The sequence below is a fragment of the Pipra filicauda genome, unplaced genomic scaffold (assembly GCF_003945595.2).
Source record: "Pipra filicauda isolate LSUMZ 115617 unplaced genomic scaffold, ASM394559v2 scaffold179_size1759329_pilon, whole genome shotgun sequence".
In the NCBI taxonomy this organism is placed as follows: Eukaryota; Metazoa; Chordata; class Aves; order Passeriformes; family Pipridae; genus Pipra; species Pipra filicauda.
This window is the reverse complement of record NW_024104286.1, coordinates 1338706-1354466: the sequence shown is the minus strand read 5'-3', so window position 1 is coordinate 1354466 and position 15761 is coordinate 1338706. Positions and strand designations below refer to the sequence as shown.

General features: G+C 37.7%; 1 protein-coding gene across 1 annotated transcript; it reads right to left on the bottom strand.

Moving 5' to 3' along the window:
* Positions 1 to 675: 675 nt before the first annotated feature.
* On the bottom strand, positions 676 to 15731 carry IFT57 (intraflagellar transport 57). The gene is made up of 11 exons (XM_027744096.2): positions 15534 to 15731; positions 13391 to 13553; positions 12189 to 12307; positions 11173 to 11263; positions 7890 to 7958; positions 7223 to 7345; positions 5182 to 5253; positions 4466 to 4597; positions 3486 to 3548; positions 1654 to 1720; positions 676 to 1111 (listed from the first exon to the last, which is right to left on the bottom strand). The coding sequence occupies exons 1-11, from the start codon at positions 15713 to 15715 to the stop codon at positions 933 to 935; spliced, it is 1260 nt and encodes a 419-aa protein (XP_027599897.1). The 5' UTR covers positions 15716 to 15731; the 3' UTR covers positions 676 to 932.
* Between the last annotated feature and the right edge of the window lie 30 nt (positions 15732 to 15761).

The following is a 15761-nucleotide window of genomic DNA, read 5'->3' as shown; positions in this document are numbered from 1 at the left end:
TGTAGTAGTACTTTAATAAGATTATTTCTTTGTTCCATGCTCCTTCATTACCAATAACATCTAGAATCACTCCCTGCCGACACATTTACTAAGACAAAGCGAGCTCCCCTGTTGCCATAACATTTCCAACCCCTTCCTCCTACAGTTTTCTTCTCATTCCATATTACTCAACTAGATTTGGCAACATTTTTCCTTCCCAGAGTTCAAAATTAGGTGTTTTGACAAAAGAACAGAAAACAAGAATAATCCAAATTATGTCCACGGAGCTCTACTACATACTATAAATGAAAGCAGCATTTGACCCAATGCTAATATAAAGTGACTCTGAAACAGTGATGACACATGGAAAAAAATTAGAAAGCCACAGTAATTTCCAAACAGTACTTTCCATCTTCTTTGGTCTTAAATAGATTTTGATATCATTGCTGCTGATAAAGGCAGCATTGCAGCTGATATCAGTTTTGACCCAGCCTTTTAGAAAAGGTAATACTGTATTATTTCAATTTCATCAATTAAATACTTTATACTAAATCTATGTAAATGGCAATAATAGACATTTTACATTCCTTTCAAGTAATTTCCTTTCAGCACTGTAGAGTGTCAAGATTGCAGGCTGTCAGTATCACTCTACAGACTTCCACACTACGTAACATTCTCCAATGAAGTAGAGACATCTTCATTAATAAGAATTTATTTGTATATTTGGAAGAGATCTGCAGTAAATCTTTACAGCACAAAACTAAACATGGCTCCATGTTGAGTCCAAAGTGTGAATGTTACTTCTTAAAAAAGTGCATGACAAGCATCTTGTTAAAAAGGAACAAGAAAAAACATAATTCCCCTCTCCCAACAAAAAGGAAACCTCTGAACTCACAAAAAAGCACATGGTAGAAAACTGTATTTTGGGCAAACCAAGTCAGGTCCAAATAATTTTAATAGGCACCTACTGTGGCTTCTGGAATCATTGTTGCATGCATATCTCTAGTCATATTGGACTTCTCTTTCAGCTTTGACTGGAGTAATGTGTGTTCCATTACACCAATCTGTATGTCCATCTGAGTGGTTTCTTGCTTCAATTTTGTTAAGGCCTGTTTAATCTTCACTAGAGGAGCTGTTCAAAAAAAAAGACAAACAGTGCAACTCTTGACAGCTGCTTAACACAAAAGCATTGTTTTCTATACTTCACTGCTTAAAATTGAAGAGCTGAATGAACAAAAGGTCGTTCTACTCTAAAGACATGATTGTACTGATACATCATTTTTAATATGCAAAAATTGTAAAGACAGAAATAGGCAATGATAATTTTGCTCTTTTCTTGACATCTAAGATCTTCAAAAAGATTTGCATGAACATTAAGACAGGTTTTTCAATTATGTGTTTTGCTCAGTTGAAAGCCTCATCTCCATACCTGTCTTGAGGTTTGGTAGAGAACAAATGACAACTTCAACAGAGGGTCATTTTACCTGTGAAAAGCTATTAAATAATTTGTGCTCCACACTTTGTTTTCTAATCCCTCACTTCCCACTAGTATGCTGCTGCTGCATCATACTGCTCCTTGTAATTGCTCTTGTTTTATTTTTCTTTAATCACGTACAAATTATATACCTGTCACTAAGAAAAAGAGTGTTTGGTTTGAAGCAAAAACATACTTACCACCATCAGTCATACTGCTTCCTTTCTCTTCTGTTTCTTGCTTTACTTTCTCTAATACTTCTGTGATCTTAAAATAGATATTTTTTCTTAATTAAACCAGATGAATGTCAAGTTAAAAAAAAAAGTTTCTGCTGAATAACTGCATTAGTTAAAAAAAATTAAATAATCCATCTTTCTTATTGAATACAGAGGAAAGATTTTTTCCAAACATTCAGAAAATCTTAATTTAACTTTACCTACATTAATGTTGTAAAAAATTACAGCAAAAAGAGTAGCAAGTTAAGCAAACAGCATGGTGTTACTGAGAGCCTGTGCATCCCAAATGAAAACAACAATGTAAGTGTCTCAGTGTGATGCTGGATGGAAGAAGATAGGAATCCATATCCTTGCAGACTAAGATTCACCAAATAGCCATGCCCACTGCCCCTCTGGAAGTGTCAGGACTTCAGCATGTTACAGTGGAAACCTCAGAAGCAGCACTGCAGCACAAGAAGGTGCAGCAGTCAAGCCTGCTGGCACAGGTACAGTAAAGTGCATGTAAAGTGCATGTATGAAGAATAAAAATGCATTTCAGCACTGACTATCTATTGCCCAGTGTGCCTTTGTAGACAATGAAGAAAAATCAAATATATCATTCTGTGGTACAGTCAAGGTAATAATTCAATATTTTTGTCTATAATTTAAAAGCAGCCCTTTATTAGGGCTTCAATAAACCTTTTCAGTAACCAAAAAGAACCATTACTGCACACCTGCAGTGGTAACAGTATCACCAAGCAGGCTGAGGTTTGATTGCACTGAAGGCACATCAGCAGGAACATCCAGCGTGTCTAGTTTATCTCAGATATGCACCACTGCATCTACATACTTTGAAGGATGCCAACCACTAATATATTCATCATCACTAATCAGTCCATCAGCTTCCAAAGCACAAACACATTATAAATCTCAAGTCAACGTAAAATACATTTTTTTCCACACCTACTTCCTTGAGAGTGAGATAGAAAGCAGATCTAATTCTGCAGAATTCATATGCTCAGAAATCTTTCCTGGAAAACTCCCATTAAACTGCTGTATTACCTACTGCAGTTGGACTAGGTGATCATTATAGGTCCCTTCCAACTGAATTATTCTATCCTAAAACAGCTCAAACTTGTTCCACAATTTCCAGCACATTCTTAATGTGTAATCTATTTTATGTTACTTATTCCAGAGACTTTATTGTTTAATAAATAAAGTGGGTTGCTGAAACCCAAACAGAGCCATTAAAAAAATAATTTCAGAATTGGACAAAGGGTTGAAGTATTTGGAAATCAGGCCATAATTCTACATGACATGCCATGAAACATTCAACTTGTGGGGGCAGTTAGGAGTTTGGAGATTTTTCTTTGAATTTGTCAGAGCACTGATTTAAAAGCAAAAACCCCCCACAACAGAAAAACAGATCTGGGTATAATTTTATGTATGGAAACAGTTACTATTTAGCCAAATATAGCTTTTAAGTGCCTGGAAGATGAAAATTTCAAATTGTTAATTTGAACTAAAAGTAACAGTTAAGCTTTTCTTCTTCCAAAGAATTTATGGATATGACTTATTACTCCTGAATAATTCTAGGACATAGGTTATAAAATACAGAACATTTACTGAGCTCACAATTCAGGAGTTAAAAATCGGCGGCAGCCTGGGTTTAAAATTTAGGGACTGGACTAGATCATTTCTCCTTAACAAACATTAATCTTTAACATGAGCACAAATCAGAAAGAACTGGTTTCATTTAACTCCAAACACTAAATGCCAACTCTCTGAAGATTGTTTTAAAATAAGATATGTTTTACCTCAGAAAGCACTCTGCTCCTTTCAGTTACTCCTCCACTTCCCTCCTGGTACTTCTCTTTAGCCTGGAAAGAAACATGGTTCTTGCTATAATGACACAGTTGAAGAGATATATGCAGATAGCTCAGAGAAAACACCAAAACTTGCTCTCACATGTCCCAATTCCAGAAACTCTCCCACAAAGTCCAAATGACATTTACAAATGAGGACAGGCTTGAAACATCGGCCCTTGTAATGACTATCATTCAAAACTTAAAAGCAGTTTTCAAAATTGTAATTGCCCAAATACACACCAGATAAGGAGTATGTTTTCTAATCTTTGACATGAGGAAATAAACATAAAGAAAATTTGCCAGAACACAACAGAACTGAATTCCGGAGCCCAGAATAGTACTTTGTCAACAGTAAATTACTATCCTGAAGATATTTAAAAGTTTAACAGCAAGGCAAACAGAAGCACAGACGTCAAATCCTGTAAATCTTGTTGTCCTCACGGTCACAAACAGGAGGGCTTGCCAACAGGCAGCTTAAACAGGCCTCCTAACTGGGGTATCAAAAAGCTTCTCAGACAACACTCTATTGGCATAAAAACTAAACAAAGCAAATAAGCAATCAGAGTGCTTTGTGCACATTAGCACAAGTACTTAGTCTAAGAGATGGATGTTGGACTGAGACTGTAGCTTCTCCAGCCCTGACAGATGTGTGAACTGCACAGGGAACACAGAACTAGCAATTTACTAGCTGCTCAAGACTGGGAACAGATTTAGATAATACTTTGATAATACTTTGCCTTGTAGAACAGTTGAATAAAAATTGCTAGTTTAGCTTAGGAAAAATATAATTTTACAACCAATCAGCATGTCCCCTGCTTTATATCCAACAGCAAAATTCATAGATACTCACTCCACTTCTTCTTGGCCTGTAACCCTCACTTAATAGCAACTTAATACTAGAGAAGGTAACAACAAAAGACCAGCAATACCTCACTCAGCAAGGCTTGGGCTGAACGGTATTCTTGAACCAAGTGCTCCAACTGATTGTTGATGTACTTTTCCCTGCTATTGATCTTTTCCAATGTTCTGCTGATCTCATTATGGAGTTTGTCAAGGTAACCCTAGAAAATCACATTCTGTGGGTTGACAGTATACAGACAGTACACAAAGAGTATTGAAATGGTGCTGTAGTTAAGAAAGGATATGGAAGCCTACAGTGAGAGAGAAAAATAGTACAGAAATGCTGTGTTTAGCCAACAAAAAATTATTCCCAGTGTGTTCTGGTTTGCCCACCTCCAAAACACATATTTCAAGCTTTACTGCTTCCATCATAAATGTCAATGTCAGTATGTTACTTCCAGCAACAGTACTTGAGAGTATTTTGGTTTTTGTACCAGTACTTATTTTCAGATTCTATTATTCTATTTTGCCTTCTGCAGTCAGCATGTACTTATGGTAATAAATACATTACTGAATCCTGATATCCCTGTTAATCCTCACACATACAACTCTTTCCCACAAGGTATTTTGCCAGTCACACTGTCCTTAATCATCATTATCATATCTTTCCCTTTTTCATTTTACAGCAATAGCATAAATAAAATGAAGAAAAAAGAGATCAGTTTAGTTCTTAATGTATATCAAATAAAAAAGAAAATAAAAATGCTGACAGATCAGTGAAATAATCTGTACATACAAGACATACCCTAGTTTCTTTCAAAGAAGAATCAATTCCATCCTTATGCTGGTGCATTTGATCTACATGAATCCTCCAATCCTAAAAAAGATGTCACAAATTAAAACACATGAAAGTACAACTTTTATCCTCCTCTGGTTACTAAACAAAGGCAGGTATGCAAAGCAGGGTCAGTTCTCTTTTATTTATTTATTACAACATATCATCCTGCCACTGCTTTGTTCATAGCCAGAGGCACTTGCTCAATGTGACACAATCTGTAAATCTCCTAAATGTCACGTGACACTGAGATCGATAAGCAAACACTGACATCCTCACTGACACCATAGCAGCTCTGCTTTTGAGAGTCTGATCTTCATGGGACTATTTCTGCTGGAAAACACTCTGGACACAAATACTGAAAATATTGAATGTAGCTGCACTAGCTCAGCTTATTCATAGACAAAATTAATGCTTCAGATGTCCAAATCCAACAGTTCCAGACTATCAGTTCTTCCCTTTCTATTTTAGCCCTTACTGTTACCAGGAGAAGAATGGAAAGAAATGAAAGAGGCAGAAATACCTAAACTTGGTTTTGATAATGGGACACAATTAAAAGAGGGAAAATTACTTCCACCTTCTAGATCATAGGAAACATACATGGACTCAGGGATGGGGGATGAGAAAAGGTGCTGTGAATTGTCACAGGACTTTACATATAAGTTCTAGTTTCTAATGTAATTGATTAAACCATTAACACACTCCTGGTACTAATTTTAAATGCACAACTTAGGAAACAGAATATGATGCTTTTCTTGTAGAATGGAAAAACACCAAACACTTCTGTCCAGCTATTTCTGAAAGCATGGAAGCACAGAAGCTAGGGAAAGAATAATCCTCTTTTCATGTTCATTTTGACGTATTCCTTATGGCCAAGAGATGGTACATTAAGCTGGAAGATAGTAAACCTTAGATCCTACAGTGGCTTTAATTTTTCATGTATGTCTTTATTAAGTTTTAATTCCTTACTGTGAGAATCAAGCATCATGTTCTCTGCAACAGATGGGCTTGCTGACAATCACAGAAAAATTGTTTGAACCAGGCAATTCTTCACATAGAAGAATGCAGGATAGTGTAAGACAGGCAAGCAGTTCAGCAGACACTTGAGAGCTCCCCCTGTTTTTGACAAGATAATTATCTTTCATTGTATTCATGTATATGTATTGTATTGATATATCACTGCTGCAGTTTGCTCCAACACCCCAAGTAGCTGGGTCACTACAAATGAACGATTTCAATACTGCACTGATATGTGTGAGCTACCCAAGCTCCTAGAAAGAATCCTTGCGGCAATGCCAGGAATAGGTCCTAGGTTTGGTTTTGCCAAAGGTAGATGTCTACTTCTAAGCTGCTCATTGCAGACTACTTGAAATAGATTTTGGAGAGAAATACTCATGATGAATATACATATGGTATACACATGATGAATTTCCCCTTGAGATAGTTATCTGGATATGGTAAGCAAAATCTGTGGAAAAATTTCTTTTTGCTAAACGTAAGGAAAGCACATAATGACCAGATTAGAGGTAAAGACCAACTTTACTGTCATATAAAGTTCAGAAAGATGAATTCCATACAATCAACCTTTCATGTGGCAGACAAATGGAACAGTTGAAAAAAGTTCATCAACTCTCTTCCAGGACAATGTTTTAATAGTTGGTAAACTGAGGGTATAATTTTTCAGAAGTGTGAATACATTGGAAATGTCAAAGGATTGAAGAAGTTTCCACTGAGCAAATATACAGAAATAAATATATGGAATTAAATATACAGAAATAAGGTGCTCTGTAAGTAGCAGAAAAAAATATTATATAATATTGAAAAAACACCCTACTGAAAATTATTGCTTCTACAGTCAAAGTAAGTGGCTAAGGTTCAGACAAGACAGCACTGGAGAGCCCATCTATTCACAAGTCTTGGCATGACAAAAGACAAAATGGAAAGTAAACAACACTGACTGAAATAACATTTTAATCACCGTGTGTACACACACAAATCCATTCTCAGGTACCTTATTGTCGGTCCTGACTGTAACTTTCAGCTGCGGAAGCACACGTTCCACTTCCAGATTCCACTCTGCTGCGTCTGTCGTGGACTGTAAAATCTCTTCTTGCTTCGCAGTTTCATTCATGTCCTGTGTAAAAATCACAGTTTATACAGGAAATATCATTGTTATGCACAGTGACAACTGTTAGAAATCATTATAATTCATATTTAGAAAAATATTTATATCAAGAATTATCTAGACTACAGACATAACAGATTTCTTTAATGGCTTTCTTTGAATTCATAAAGATTAGAAATTAAAACATATATCTTCACATCATACTTAAAATTGAAAAGAATTAAATGTATATAATAAGAAATTACAATACATTTCAGAAATGGTGTTTGCATGTGTCTGTAAGATTAAAATACATTCAAGAAACTAATATCATGTTTCCCTAGAAGTTTCTGCAAAAAATTTCTTGCAAATGTGTCTAGCAGTCCTTCAGTGATTTCAGTTTAAAAACTAGGTGCACATGGTTCCTTTAAAATAAGCTGATTCATTTCAGTTGGAGTATTTTTTCAAGTTTAGACTACACAGGGATTTTCAGATTTAAATCAACAGAAACAAATTGCTGCTACAGAGGCAAGAGAGGACTCTTTCAAGAGAGGACTGATGGATAACAACTTACTGATCTGTATGTTTGTGCCTTTAGAACATTCAGGTCAATATAATTTTCTTCATTGTCTGATTCTTCTTCCTTAAGGAAAGTTGCAAAGTTAGACTTCAGTAAGCGTTTTAATTTGCAGGACCACAGAACAAGAAGCATTAAATTCCGTATTTCTGAGCAAAACAAGACATAGAGAGTTTATGATAACAGAGCTTATGAAGAGACACAATACCTGGGACAAGCTGAAAGATGAAAGCTACCCCATATTTCCTTCAGAGTGCCACAGTATTAAAAAATAAACCAAACAACCAAAAAATCCCCCTAAACCTAAGCCCTCTCTCCTCAAATGGGCCATTATCAATAGTTGTATGGTAACTGTATGTGTTTCTTAAAGCTTTACCTTAAAAATAAAACCAAACCACACCCAGACCTGAATATAGTTCTCAAGATGTTGTTTGCACTACATATTTGGAGTTGCAGAATGAGGCCACATTTTAAGTGTTCAGAATAACACAACTGAAATTGAGGCAACTGTTTTGTTTTCTTGCCCGTGAGACCACACACTGGGCTGACAGTTTTACAGAATTCTCTATTATAGTCTCAAAATTGCATTCTTCAGTGACTATGATCAGCCCAGAGCCCATCACCCATAACATGCATTTTCTGTGCATTACCCTCCATCAATCTACACTATTTCACCTGCCATCTCATCACCCATACACTTCACCCTTATACACCTTGTCCCTCTGTTAACTGGCTTTTCCTTTGAAGTTGAAACTTCATCATCCACCTCCTTTCCAGACAAATCATGAAAGCTGCAATAACACAGGTCTTAGCGAAGAACCCTTCAAGACTCAGTGAAAACCTTGGAGCTTATTCTCCTTTCTTCTACTCTACCCAGTGTGTAACCAACAGGGACCAGTATTCTCTTCTGGCATGTTTGACCCCTAATCCCTGAATACTTTCAAGAAATTACTGGTGACTAGATTGGGACTATCTTTTGCTAAATCGAAAATATGTATTTGTGCAGCACTTAAAAGACCATCCTACCAGAACAACAAGACTAGTTATCAGAACTGAGAAACCAAACTGTGCAGATTTACTTGCACACCCAGCCTCAGTGGCTACTGGTGGCCACATAGTACAGGCTACTCAATTCCCCAAAATTTAAAAAACTTTTACAGTTCTGATTTACAGACTAGGCTTGTCTCTGCCCCATCAATTTTATTCAGAAGAATCAAAACAAAAGAACAACCAATGAACCTCATTGCTAGCATTTAACTACAGGAAATATTGCTAAATTCAATTATGGATACAGCTAATATCAATATAGTGGCAGCAACAATGGACTGGGGGAAAAACTTACACTGGCCTATAATTAGTCCTTGTAGAACCACTAGGTGCTCTAAAACTAGAGTATCCACTTGGTATAAACCACCTGGGAACAAAATACCTGGGAATGAGGCAACAAAACCTCAATGGTTTTATTAACACACACATTCAGAAGAGCCAATAGAACACCTTAGTTGTGAAAATCATGGCCTAGAGCAAACCTGAGAGCAAACCCAGAGGTTCTTTGAAGGGCTTCAACTGTGCTTTGGTTAATTGTTTCATGCCTGCTTCCCCGTTTAAGTAGCTTAGACCTTAACAAGATACAGAAAAGAGCAGACAGATGACTGTTTTCCTACTTAAACCTTTTAGCCAACAGCTTACATTTCTGAGGCTGGTCAAAAATGCAACACAGAATGTCTTTTATTCTTCTCAAAATTATTCAAGACCTTTTCCTGTGGAGACTTGAAAGCTGATAAAAATGCAACCAGACAGCCACATCACAGTATTTGCATATTGTATGAAAGCCTGGAATTTTTCTTGGCTAATAAAAATGAGCAAAATTATGTAATACTTAGGAAAACTGAGAGAAAAGGAGGAAGAGAAGTAAACTCTTCAACTGCTACATTATTGGGGACTATTGTGTCCTACAAATTGAGACTATAATCAGAACCATATGAAAACGTTACTGGCACTCTATTTCCAAAATTTCTGACCTTTATTTTTTCCCAAGCAATTGAACACAAAAGTGGGATAGCTGTGGCATTTTCTATCCAACATAGCTGGGCCTTAGCACTCCAGAAAATGTTTTTCCCTCAAGTAATTTTTTCTGACATGGCAAAGGACCACTCCCAGGCTTACAGCTTTCAGTATTCTGGTTTTGATCTACATTCATTTTGCACAGAATCATCAATTTTTGCAGAAATCAGATGTGAAACTAACTTCTTTCTGAAATTTTCACTTCTATTGTCCTCAGCTAACTTCCTCTCCAGAAAAATCTTGCTTAAGTCAACAGCAAAAAGACTCACTTCACGAAGACAAACATGCCTCTTAATATGCCAATGTATTGTGATCACATTAAGCTACCAGTTTACAGTGAGACTCCATCTCTCATAAAACTAATCTTCTGAGCAAGTCAGTCAGCAAGAAAGAACTTCTCTTCAACATCCTTCCATCAAAAAGTCCTAAAAGCATATTAGAACTTGCAGGTGTATTTCATAGGCTGTTTCACAGCCATGACAACTTCACTGTAATTATTACAATTAAAAAGTAGGAATAAATAAAACAGTTGATCCTCAAACATTGCCATATTTTTGATAAAAGGTATTTCAAAGCACACGGAAAGACTTATTCTTCAGTCAGAATGAATGATGGAATACTATTACCATTGCATTCATGGAATATATATCAATGAGCTCCTGTGACCTTTGTCTACAGCAACAATTCTGCAACCTTTATTTAGGTCTTTGTTGGTATTTTTAAATAAACATTTTATTTCCAGCTGTTCTTCTCCATCTACTCTGTTCCCAAATTTCAGACAAACTAAATACCAAAGTTACTGCTTCCTATTTGCATGAAATCTAAGTTACAATAGTGAGCACTCTATTAATTAAGCACTGGGCAAATTTTAACCAAATATTAGCCAATTCTGTAAACAGGGATTGAAGTTTTGTTTAACATCAAGAGCTTGTATCAGTAGAACACAAACAATTCTGAATCTCTGTGATTTTAATGCATGGTTAGATTCCACTGCACATAAGAACATGTGCTCTGTCTCCATGAGTTAAAAACCTTATCTGAAAAGCAACAAAAAACTACAGAGAATCTGATGATGCAAGAATGGAGCCACAGGGAAAAAACTGAACAGCTAATAGAAAGGACTTCTTAAACAAAGCCACACAAACTGAACAGTGAATAAAAACTTGCCCATGGCTGACCAATACTAGTATCATCAAAAGCAATGACATAAACCTACTGCAACATCCTCTTCCAATTTATTAAGTGTTAATTCTGCATCATCTTCTGTTATTTCTTCTTCTTCTAGCTCTTCTGTTGGATATGCTGGCCTGAAATTAATTCAAAGAACAGCAAAGCTTTTAAACACAGTAAATTGTAAATACCTCTGTAAATTCTCCTTAGCAAACAAAACATTTCACGAGAAGTATGGATGGTGTGGATTATAATGAGACAGTGATTAGCATCTCACATACTTAAACAAATAAATTAACAGCCTTAAAAGGCATTATTTATTTCGGACTGTCTTAAAAGTAAAGCTTATTTACTATGCCAGGCAGAACGGTATATTCATACTACAAAGACATCTGGGGAGTAACTTTTGGTTTTCTCTTTTGGTCTAACCTCTTAAAATTCAAGTGCAAATCACCACAGACTTATTTTCAGCCCACATTGGAATTTGTGTATTAAACAGAAGTAACAGGAAAATATTTCTAAGGTAGAAATTACTTTGCTACATCCATTTCAAAACCCATCAGAGTGAAGGAATGAAATAAAGAACACTTTTAAAGACACTTTCATACACTTGAAATTATCTGTGATCTAATTTCTCCTAAGATTTCCTTCATATTAAATAAAACTACTGTACCCTACTTGTAACATGATCATATGGTGCATACCTCCAGTTGAAGAGGTTAAGAATTAATTGATAGAACCTAAAAGGACATTAAATGTTTCAACTCAACTGTCAGATTAACAGGGAGTTATGCATAGGGAAATGACCAAAAAAAGGTCATCAGTTAAATCTTAATTAGCTAAGTCTATTAATGGTCCAGACTCAGGCTTGCTGGTAATAGACTGAGTTGTGTGAAATTGCATTAGGAATTAATTGGTCCCAGTGCTTCAAGCCTAGTTGAATTTTGCATCTCATGAAACGTCAAGTAAAACATTTTTAGTCATTACTATGTTTTGTCTTTACAACTTACATCTGTTTGCTGGAAAACAATGCATAAGGGAGGATGCTAAAGTGTATTGTACCTTTTCCAGCTAAAGCCAGTGTGTTTCAAGGCTTCTTCAGCTAAACAATCAAGAACATAGCACACTTGCTCTCCACAACCAGCCTTTAATTTTGAGGGAGGAAAATCCACAGGCCTTCCCTAAAATAAAGAGATGTGCTGTTTATTAATGGCCCGTTGATCCGAGTTTCCTCACAGGGAGATAAGATTTTTTTACACTAAAACCAAAGTGTCTCTTGTGTATGAAGATTTTATTAATGTTAATTCACATTCTTTCCTTACGCAGCTCCAGTCAGGCAACAGAAGGGAAAAGAAAACATCCCGAGGAACAGATGCAGTGTAGAAATCTTAAAGCACACGGTAACGAGGATACTCATAGGGAGCAGAAGAGTCAGAAGCCACAAGAGAGATGGATGGTCAAGCACACAGGCGACAAGCTGGCAAGGTAAGAACAGCTATGGAGAAACTTCAGTACTGAGACTTAAATAGCAGTTTTTCAGGATTGTCTTGTTTGCTGCAGATTTTATTTATAAAATATTTTTATTTATTGCTATCCTGTAGAATAAAAATATTAGTTTGCTATGGTTTAACTCCTTTAGAGAATAGTCTTAACATCATTCACAGCTCTACTGCAGTATAATCTTCCCTAAGATCATACTTCCTGTAAGTTGATATATTCTCCTGACCTTTGTTTCTGTTAGGTTTTTTTCTTTTTTTTAATATTGAAAAAAAATCCCAATACTTCCTGGCAGTTTATACAACCTTTTACTCATTAACAAAAAAAAGAAGAAAACACGAACACTATTCTAAACCATTTCCTTCACTGTGAACTATACCATTGATTATGGCAGGAGCAGGATCATATGCACTGTGTAAACTTTCCAGACAAAATCTCTGTAAATTATGCTACTATAAATGAGCAACATATGTGGCACTACAAAAAGTAAACCCAGTTTAATCCATTTTGTAGAACAAAAGTAATTGGAATCATATATAATATTATAAGACCGTTTTCTGCAGTGCTAAAAAAATTAGCAAGTAGGTATAGACTGTATAAACTTCCAATTAACTAAGTAACAGAGTAGAAACTTATAAATAGGAGAAGTCTGTCTGGTCCTTGCGAACAAAAGCAGGAAGGAGAGGAAGTGTGTGATTGCAGTTCTTTGTGCAGGCGATGCCCATGTTTGACACACGCCTGGGGAAACAGCCTGCTCAACAACTTACAAACGACCGCAGTTCCGAGAGCACGTTCGATATCACTGCGTTGGGGTCATCGCATTCCTGGGGCTGCTCGAAGGGACGTCCCGCTTTCGTGATCAGCCAAGCAGCGAGCGTGCAAAACATGAAGAACTGCTCACCGGGATTGGTGGGCAGTGCAAAGTAGTGCCTGTTTAAAAAGCGGAAAGAATGGCAGATATTTTGAGCTCCTGGAGCTCTTACAGCATTACAGGCCAGCACGCACCACAGAGCAGTTTCTTTACCCGACTTTCTCAATGAGCAATCCATCTGAACTAAATTCAGGATGCCTCGTTTCACACATAATCACAGCAGGCTAAGTTGGCTACATCCAGCTCACTTGTTTCCGGCTTTGAGTGAGCTATTAATCAACGTTAACTTCCACGGAATCAAATGGAAACTGGGTACTCCTCTCTCCTGCCAGCAGCATTACATAGCCTCGGTTAAACACCACCAAATTAGCATTTCCACACAAACCCAAGTTACTCCTCTTATTTGAGGAGCAACTTGGAGGAGTTGTTTACCTCTGCAGTCTCAAATCATGATGAGCTCAATTCTGTTACCATTTTAGAGATGCAGAATCCCATCACTTCATAAAAATACTACCACTGGCTACTTGAGAACCCATGCAATAGATCCATTCAAGTATTCCTTGCATATCATAAAATACTTGGAAGCTCAAAAGAATCCCAAGTCAAAAATCTGCAATAACTTGTACAAAGAAAGGTATCTGTGTTTGGGTATATGACTATGCCTCTTTAAAAATAAGCAAGTAAATAAATAAATAAATTTTGCACCAAGTGACCATATGCAAACTTGAATGGCACTCTCTTGTGGAGGGGAGAACAAATTTATGGAAACTTCACTACCTCATGAGATGTGTCTTATTTCTACATATTGGCATTATCCCTGCCATTATTCCACAGCAACATCACCTCCCTTCTTAACATCCCCAAATTCTATTCTTGACAACAGCAATACATCCAATTCCTTTTATTCCAAGTTCCCCCAAGGACTTCCCCTTCATACATTCCTCATGAGTGGCAAGAAGCTGGTGTACCTAAATCAGTGCGCTCAGCTCAGCTCAGGAGCAGGTTTTGAAGCGATCTTTCTACCCATCCTCACTTACTGTGCCTTGGGTTGCTTTGGAGAGCAACCTAGACAAACCAGATCTGCTTTGGATCACACTAAATTCAAATATATAGTTTCAAGAAGAATTCAGTCCGTAGAATCAGACCACAGTTAGTCCCCCAAAAAGGTAACCCACATATGCAGTAAATCACATACTCAGTAAACCACATTCACACTGGCTACTCAGAACCAAACCCTTCTGTTTACAGACACAGCTGCTCACTATGGTACACAAAGGTTTGCTTCCCTGCTCCAAACATTCTGATGGTCTGACAGCTCGCTAGAACCAACTTACAACTGCTGTGCTCGTACTTGAGCCTCCTTCCCAACAAGGGAATAATCTGGACTGCCTCTTTTTCCCCTACCTACCAAAATGTTGCTTATAGAAAGCTTAACTCTGTGACACGCTGCTGTGGAGCCTGGTTGAACCTGACAAGATGGATTTGAAAGTTATTTGGACAGGCAGATGTTGGGAACATATTGGTCCCATTTCCCAAGTTTCCTGCCTCCCTCATAATTAAAAAAAAAAAAAAAATTACACATGAAACAAACATATATTGGATATGAAAACCCAGACTTAACAAGAATGGATCCAAGATCCTTTTTGTAAAAGGTCAAAAAATATACACTCCCCACAAATAGTTACTCTGAATTCAAGAAACTCAGAATTATTTAGAATTATTTAGAATTTAGGTAGAACTAATTTTTGCACAGGTACCTTGGCATGCAGCTATCCAGTACCTGTCGGGGGCAGGGAAGGTCAAGTGCTATTTACTTATCACATCTCAGCCTTCGGCGTTTGGAAAGCTTCCAGAAGACACGGGAAGCTGTGCCTCTGGCAGGTTTTGCCTTGAGCCAGGACCTGTCTGGACCTGCCAGCCGGGACCTGCCCTCCTTCTTTCCTTCCCTGGGCTCTGACCGCCCGCTGGGATTTCTCCCCCGCCGACCCCTTCCCGCCGCCGCGCGAGCGCCCGGAGGAGGCGGCGCGGGCCAGGAGCACCTGGAGAGCGGCCGCATGTTGTGGCGCCTCAGCGCCTCCTCCTCGTAGCTCAGCAGCTTCAGCTTGTCCAGCAGGTCCTCCATGAGCACGAACATGTGAAAGGCCGCGCCGGGGCCGCGCTCCGCCGGCCCCTCTTCCGCCGACCGCTCCCCTCTCCGGCCCACCCCGGCCTCCTCCGCCATCTTGGTTGCACGTAACCCAGGGCAACCGGGTCCCGGCCACGCCCCC